This window comes from Ammodytes marinus (assembly GCF_949987685.1).
Source record: "Ammodytes marinus genome assembly, chromosome: 20".
Lineage (NCBI taxonomy): Eukaryota > Metazoa > Chordata > Actinopteri > Uranoscopiformes > Ammodytidae > Ammodytes > Ammodytes marinus.
In genome coordinates, this window is record NC_137224.1 from 12,372,837 (window position 1) to 12,381,434 (window position 8,598).

Consider the following 8,598-nt stretch of genomic DNA (forward strand, 5'->3'; position numbering starts at 1 on the left):
GTTTGTTTTACATTTTGCATTTGTAGCATATAACTTAGTAACACATACATGGTTTTACAACTTTCAACGATTTACGGTACCTGAAATGAGGTTGTCCATGTTAAGGCTGTGGCTGTTTTTCCTGATGAAGCATGTTTATCCACAGTAGACACTGTCAGGGGATGATCCTGATAAGGAGGTAATGTCAAAGGCGTCCAACTTTCTTCAAAATCATTGTCAAGGCCCTATTCCCTAAAATGCAAGGACCGGACACAGCATAGTTTGACACACAGCTCAAATTAAGTACTTTCACAACACTTGAAATTGTTGTAATAGAACAACCGGCTTTATAGATGCTCACAGACAACATCATTTGATTTTAGTCACTCATGCTGCACTTGACCGTAACACTTACATGGCATGCCAAACAAAGACACATATGGTGGGAGACACACATGCACACATACAAATGTACTAGCGTAAGGTAGAACAATTCAAACACTTTTAATGAAGCGAGTCATGTATGCTTAAAAAAAATCAAGGCCTGGAATTAAATTTTTTCACTCAAATTCACAAACTTAAGATGGTTTCAAGACCCCTTGAAACGTATCATTAGGCTGCCCCATGAAAAATAAAGACCAACCTATAAACTCATGTAATTGAAGCAAGTGATTTTTTTTCTAGTTTTTGACAACTACACGAGGCAATGATAAACGTTTTGTAAATCTCTAAGGCAACTATCACTGTAAAAATACTTTTCGACTTGGCCTAGGCCTACTTTTATTCCTCATTAGCTTTTTCTGCAAAACTGGTAAACACGGCTACGCTAATGCTTACATTATATCTAGGCTAAATGTATGGTTATAAAACTGCAAAAAAAAAACACCAGTTTCACTAAATTAACAATGGTTTCATGACACATTTGTATCTTACACAACACTCGCTGCTTCCTGTAGTAACTGACACTGAACTTTATTGTAAATTCTACTCACACACCATGCAGGACGACGCATTAGCATACTACAAATGTCAATGCTCGCAGTAGTGAGCTTCTGTTGCTGTCCTCCCTCTACGTCACAACAACACAATATCCTTAATGTATTATATAACGTAGGCCTATAATAAATTGTCATAAAAATAGCCTACATAGAATAGAAAGCCCTGTACCCGCAAACTATCTGGTTAGAAATAGGAGCCAATCATGGAGTATCCAGCAGCTATTTTTCTTCGTATGCTTTAACGACGGTGTCAGTAGGCTACTCTATTGAATAAAAACATTGTCAATCAATCACACTGGGCGTCAACGATTTAACTTGAGCCTTTCTGATTGGCTACTACTACCGAGCTTCTTGTTTTAAATGATAAGGAAAACATTGAGGCAAAAAAAAGAATCAGCTTTGTCTTCTACAGGATGGACCATGGACCTATTATAAAAGGGATGGACCTGGTTTCAAAACAAGGGTAAAGTTGCAAATGTTTCATACATATTAGTAAATTGTATTTGTATTGTGTTGGGTAGATATTCTTTTATGTCATATGTTTTCATCATTTAAAGAGCGCTATTACTTCTTAAAGTAAATTGTATTAGTGGTGAAAGAAAGAGCTTTCCGTAAATTTGAGTTATTTGAAGTTTATGTGTTTGGTGATTAAGCTATACAGTGTGATTTGGCTTAAGGGCTCGATTGAAGGGTGGATGGTAATTGTAAATTAAATGTTTTATTTAAATACAAAACAACAAGCATGATCTAAATTTTCATTTTGAGTACATGCTGTTTATGACTTATAAAGTTCACACTTTGGATGATTGCAAAATAAAAAGTTTATCATGAACTTGCTTTACATGGGAACATATTGTACAGACACAGAAGGCAAGTTTAGGCAATGCAAGTTTATTTATATAGCACAATTCAGACACAAGGACATTCAAAGTGCAGAAAGGAAGTGATGTCCAAAATTTAATATCGTACTATTCAGTAAGGACATTGTTGAATGTTATCATGTTGTCATGGCTGCAAGAAAAATGCAAGAAAGGGTCAATGTTATTTACCAACAAACATACCCCAAATGATGCCAGTATAAACCCCCATAATATCACAAAACAAAATCAACCTTTGTGTACTTGTCATTTAGCAAAATTAGGAATTAAATTTTGTTATCTAGCATTACATATTTGCTGCAAAATAATAAGATATTTGTTTACATACAGTAGCTATGTTGTTATTACTATGGCTGGACTTCCACAATTTTTTTGTTTAAGAATTTTTTTAAATTAATGATACAGTGGGGACCTCTGTCAGTCAGAGTACCATGCTTGTTAGAGAGGGTAACAGCATGCAGCACCAGGCAGGGGTGACATTTGATAGGGAGGTTGAAGGTTGCCTTGCCCCATAGCTAAAATGGAGGGAAAGGACAGGGAGGGGTTGGAGGGGTCCAACTGATATTGAATTTCAACAGGACAGCATTCCCAAAAAATTTCAAGACAGATAACGCGAGGCAGCAAGAGGCAGGACAAGATTGTGGATGTTCTCCGAGCAAAAAAGCAGAAAGCATACTTTGTGTTTTTAACCTTGTCTGAAAGTTTAGCTGGACTGCCATAGGATTGAAGGTGGATCAAACAAGACAAACAAAGACTTTGTGTATATCCGTTGGACAGACGTGATGACAGAGAGAAAGACTGACAACCGGATAAGCCACACAAGACGAACAATGTGATTTTTCATCCTGCCATTAGACTCTGTCAGCGGCTGTTTTACACTAAGTAAGTACATGCTCCCATCTCACTTATTGGGTACTAACATTGCTTGTTCTTTGTTATTCTTCCATTGACAGCTCATATTGTATAATATGTAATTTCAAATACATTCTGGCTGAATGTGCACATTTATCTTTGATGACATACAGTATGTCATAGAAAATGTTGCCTTACAAACGCTGCTACAGCCTTACTTACTTACTACTAATATATCCTGTAATACTTGTCAACTGAAAAACACAAGCTATCACTTTGGTTTCAGACAGTGTTTGCTTTTAAGTCCAGTTGTTTTGCAAATTTCTCAGGTGAGTGGTTTGTTGGGGTCTCTGGCCTGGCGTGCACGCAGGGATGGACACCAGTGACCCAAACGATGACGAACGAGGAAGCAGAAGGAAAGAAAGTGATGGAGAGAAAGAGAAACAGCTGAAGAACCAACTCAATAGTGAGGAGAAAGGAGAGAAGGAGATTAAAGAGAAGAAGAAAGAGAGACGGCGTTCAGGGTCTCTATGGAGGAGTGGATGGGCACTGAGCGAAAGATTGGCCATCAACGTCTCAGGGATGCGATACGAAACCCAGATTAGAACCTTAGCCCAATTCCCTGACTCCCTGCTTGGCGACCCAAGGCGTAGGTCCCGGTACTTTGACCCACTTCGAAACGAGCTCTTCCTGGACCGCAATCGGGCCTGCTTTGATGCCGTTCTGTATTTCTACCAGTCAGGCGGGAGGCTTCGGAGGCCCGCCAACATACCCCTGGACATCTTCATGGACGAGCTGATGTTTTACGAGCTGGGAGAGGAGATCGTAAACCGGTTCAAGGAGGACGAAGGTTTCCCAAAAGAGGAGGAGAGGCCACTGCCCACCAACGAAATCCAGAAAAGACTGTGGATGCTGTTTGAGCACCCCGAGTCCTCATCGGGGGCACGCATCATAGCCATCATCAGTGTTATGGTCATTGTGGTATCCATCCTCATCTTCTGCCTGGAGACACTGCCTGACTTCAGGAATGAAAAGGAGTCACGAGAGGTAGGAAATGTAGTTCAAGTTTGCACTGTATATTTGAGTGGCAGAATAATTTGAAGAGGTGTCAGGATGGAGGGTTGAGATGTTTTAACTGGTGTCCCCACTTCCTGAAGGTTAGGTAAATGGAATAATGAGGACAGATGTCAGAAAAAATTGATAGCTATTTAAGGCCCTCTCGCAACAACAACAAAAAACAGATATCTTCTACTTATTTTCAAGGTATAACCTGGCTTTATGTTTAATATGAGTTCATTAAATGTCAGTCAAAACAGAGACAGTACTACTGCTACAAGCTTTTAGCAAAGCCCTAATCAGACCAATGGCAATGAGGATGTGTGTGACTGAAACATGATACCAGGGCAAGCAGGTGTTTGGGTAAACACACACTCTGCGAGTACTACAGTGTGTTAAGAGGAAAAATACTGACATGGGAACGGCTATTGCCAATGTGTTTGGAGGCGGACCAGAAAGACTGCGGGATACTTGTGGTGTGATTATTTTAGTCGTCTGTTAAATTTGATACACTCAGATTCAGGAAGTGCTAAAGGGTACAGGGAATAACGGGTGGGGGCTAGAATACAAATGAAAAAGAGAGAAGGGACAGACAGGGTGAGGAGACAGTTAGTTGTGTTAATAAAAGGTCACACAAGTGACCTAACACATAAGCAAAGGTGAGCCAAAGCCTTCTCGTGGCTTAGAACTGGACACTAAAAGGTCTCACGGGATGAGATGCACACGTTGGGTCGTGTTAACACATTCTTCCAAGACTGCTCTGCTAGGCCAGGCTGCCTTTGCACAAGGGAGCTGCCAGGAAACTACTGTAAGTCAGCAGCAGATCCACTAAACTAGACCATGGGGCCATGGGATAGCGACGACGGTGGAGATGGATGAGGAGCGGCCCAGCAAGACGCTCTCATGTTTCTCTTTGGAGATCTCATGGGGTTATATTTAGTCTTAGGAGAACCCTTGGAGCAGATCAACACATATGCGTCCACCTTTAGCAATAAACACTGCCACTGGCCTGCTACTGAAAGTAAAAAAGGAATATTCCAGGTATATTTAAAATGCCCTGAAACTTTATTTAGGACACACAGCCCATTACAGCATGACAACACTGATCCCGTTAGATCTGTATCATCCATTTTCACACTTTTAAATTTATGTTAAGTGTAAGATGCTTTAAACAGCCACTATCGTATGCTTGAATGCAATTCAAACTGACACTGAAGACGGAAAGACAGGTGGACTGAAAAAGAGATAGGTGCAGCTATGATTGAAATGTAATGCTGCAGTTGCCAAATGTTTTTATGATGCTGTCAAATGTGAGAACAAATGAGATGGCGCGTGACCCACTGAAGTTCTGTTAGGTTTAAATGAAAAGAGTGTCTCCGTTACAGTTTGTAAAAGGACATGATGTGTACTGATAGTCCTACACTTGAAGGAATTGTGTGACATCATATTAAATGTTAAATTGCTGTCTTGCCTGGAGTTTGATGGAATGAAAAGATAGATACCGCTCTCATATCTGTAAGCTAAATATATAGCTGGAGCCACCTGGTTATCTTAGCTTAGCATAAAGACTGGTAAGAATGAGAAATAGCTAGCCTGCTTCTGCTCTGAACTCACCAATCAACACATGATATCTGTGTATATCTTTTGTTTTTTAAATGTACAAAACCTGGAGAGAAAAATGTCACTGCTGTTTTGTGGAGGGTAATATGACGGTTTATTTCATTAAGATAAATTGTGTTTCTGGACTTGGTAATTATGTTTTTAAATTAGTTTTGTTGTTGTGGAGATTAAAAAATAAATATTTTAAATAGTGAGATTCAGAGGTGCGGGTAGGCTGACTGATTCATTCTGCTTCCAGTGATTGTGCTAAGCTATAGTTAACCTGCGGCCGGTTTTATCTTAATAATTACAGTTCAGATTTGAGAGTGGTGCAGTATTGATTTTCTTATATAGCTCTTGACTTGAATGCTAGTAGGCATGTTCCCTCAATTAGGGTTACATTAAAGGTGCATTATGTAACTTTGGGTGTGTCAAAGTGAACGTTTTATAAACAGTATATCAGTATTACATTGTTATCTTAACTGAATAAACAAACTTTCCTTACAGGAAAATTGGGTCATTGGAAATGTTTTCGAAGTTAGAAAGCTACTTACAAAAGTTACTGTTTCACTGTTGATGATTACAGCAGCATGCCCCAGAGTTGTGTTCTCATTCTGGTCTGAAATTTGGTTGCAGGTGCCCCAATTTTTTTTTTATTATTTATGATTTATGATGATAGAGTCCAATTGAAAACAAATCTCCCTCCCCTGAAACTGCATAGTGCACCTTTAATTATATTTGTAAGAACTTTTTGCAAAATGACAATGACTTGTCTGTAAACAATGATTATTACTTTCACAATATACTGCATAAGTATGCATAATGTCTTTCCTGTCTCTCATGTCTCCTTTACTTCAGGAATACTTCTACAGGTACCATGCCACAGCAAAGAACATATCCGAGCACATGCCTCTTCCGCACAGTGTGTTCCATGACCCCTTCTTCCTGGTGGAGACCATATGCATATGCTGGTTCTCCTTCGAGCTCTTTATGCGCTTCACCTGCGCTCCGAGCAAGACACACTTCTTCAAGGACGTCATGAACATCATTGATTTCAGCGCCATCCTGCCCTATTTCGTCACCCTGGGAACGGAGCTAGCCAAGGACAATGATGCCTCTCCAGCGACGTCATTGGCCATCATCAGAGTCATCCGGTTGGTGAGGGTGTTCAGGATCTTCAAGCTGTCTCGTCACTCCAAGGGCCTCCAGATCCTTGGTCAGACACTGAGGGCCAGCATGCGCGAGCTGGGCCTGCTCATCTTCTTCCTGTTCATTGGGGTCATCCTCTTCTCCAGCGCCATCTACTTTGCCGAGGCCGACCACACTAACACGGCCTTCATCAGTATACCGCATGCTTTCTGGTGGGCAGTTGTCACCATGACCACAGTGGGCTATGGTGACATGTACCCGGAGACAATGTGGGGTAAGCTGGTGGGCTCAATGTGCGCCATTGCCGGTGTGCTTACCATCTCACTGCCAGTGCCTGTCATCGTGTCCAATTTTAGTTACTTCTACCATCGGGAGACTGAATGCGAGGATCACACAGAGTACACCCATATTCAGACAAGCCTGTGGGATGACGAGGAGCCAGAAGAAGGGGAGGAAACAGATGAAGGGGATAGGGATCCAGAGGGAGATTATTATGCCATTGAAGGCATCTGCAACCCTTTGAACGGCACTCTGCTGGGTGGACTGTGTGCAGGGCAGAGCACAGAGTTCAGAGGAGGAAATATGTATCTGAGGGAACCACTGGTTACTCAAGTATAGGGAAGGTGAGTGTTGTTTTGTACCATGTCAGAAAGACACAATAGGAAATAATGACAAAGTTAATGAAAAAGTAAAATGCAACATATTGAATGAGTTTATAGGACTAAAAGTCCGGAAATTAGAGAAAATAAACTTGCCAAGAGAAACCCATAAATATAGCACTGGTAGTTTGTATTGCCATCCCTCATAGTTTTTTAGATATTTATTATAGCACTTGCCAACCAAATGTCGTTGAAAGGCAACTTTTGTATAATTTAGCTTTAAAAAAGCAAGAAAAAGGTCAGTTAGTTTTATATTCTCAGGGTCATGATATAAATATAATATGAACTGTTATTTATTAATGCTATCAGTTTGTGTTTGTGCTGAAAATGACTTTTCTGTGCCTCAAAACTATGATGTCTTAGTACTGTCACTTTGTGGCTTAATGTTTGAAGTGGAAGCAGATTGATTATTGTCAATATAGACGCCATGCCTTTTCAATACTGCACCAAACACCAGCAGAGCTGTCACGGCAGACAAACTGAGATCTCCAGTCAACCAACCCGCCATTCTCAGCATTCTTCTGTAAGTAATGTACAAAGTTCACATTTGTGTAGTTTTGGCTTTTGTGACCTGAAGCGACCGACCCGACCTTTATCAGGCTGTAATACAACACCATAGCATCACTTAATGGCACAGCATTACCCACTGGTGTTAAAGAGAAATGTGTTGATTGCTATGGCAAAAGTTCTGTATTTACCTGCACTCCGTGTTTTTAATAAAGATTATATTTTATTAATTTTCTTAAAAGCAGTGTTACTTATGCCTGTGTACTGATGAATTATTTAGGGATACTATTTAAACTTGAAAAATGATTTGCTGCCTAAATGTAGCAGTGTTATTTTAAGGTTATGAAATATAACCAACTAAAGAAACAGAATTATATCCAATCATCAATAATTAATACTTTATCATGTGTTTCACTTTTGTATGGCCACAACCAACCTTTTCCACAGCTACTAAGCTGTTATAAGCAGTAGGTTCTAATATCGTCGCTCTCAATTTCACTGGAACACATAAGACTTTCCATGTACTGCTGACCCATGGAAGGTATGTGTACTAATATAACATAGCTAGTGTAAAGCTCCAATAATGTGTTTTAGTTTAGTGTTATTGGTGTCAGTTTTCGGTAAAGGGCACATTTAAAATTAACTGTTCGTGGGGTAAAACCAGGTTAATAGCAAATGGACTGGTATCTGACTAATGCTAGTGATGCACTGTAGCCACAGTAGCCACATGAGCTGTTGATTACATTTAAAAAAAACATTCATATGAGAACAATGTTCATGACTGAACTGTCTGCAGCTATCTTTAACCCTCTTTTTATTTGTGCTATGGAGAAAATAAATAATTTAGGGTTAGGGTTTTTTATTTGACAAAAAATTTATAAAATTAAAGGTCTACTTCACCGGTTGGAATATGAAGGTGTA

At 39.9% G+C, this 8,598-nt stretch overlaps 1 protein-coding gene across 1 annotated transcript; it reads left to right on the forward strand.

Moving 5' to 3' along the window:
* The first annotated feature begins 2,634 nt into the window (after positions 1 to 2,634).
* On the forward strand, positions 2,635 to 7,530 carry LOC307266915 (potassium voltage-gated channel subfamily A member 7-like). Its single transcript, XM_080049048.1, has 3 exons — positions 2,635 to 2,737; positions 3,037 to 3,754; positions 6,221 to 7,530. The coding sequence occupies exons 2-3, from the start codon at positions 3,080 to 3,082 to the stop codon at positions 7,127 to 7,129; spliced, it is 1,584 nt and encodes a 527-aa protein (XP_079905174.1). The 5' UTR covers positions 2,635 to 2,737; positions 3,037 to 3,079; the 3' UTR covers positions 7,130 to 7,530.
* Positions 7,531 to 8,598: the final 1,068 nt, after the last annotated feature.

Coding starts and splice junctions, on each gene's coding strand:
- LOC307266915 (XM_080049048.1), top strand. CDS start 3,080: ATGGACACCAGTGACCCAAACGATGACGAACGAGGAAGCAGAAGGAAA. Junction 3,755..6,220: donor ATGAAAAGGAGTCACGAGAG/GTAGGAAATGTA, acceptor CCTTTACTTCAG/GAATACTTCTACAGGTACCA.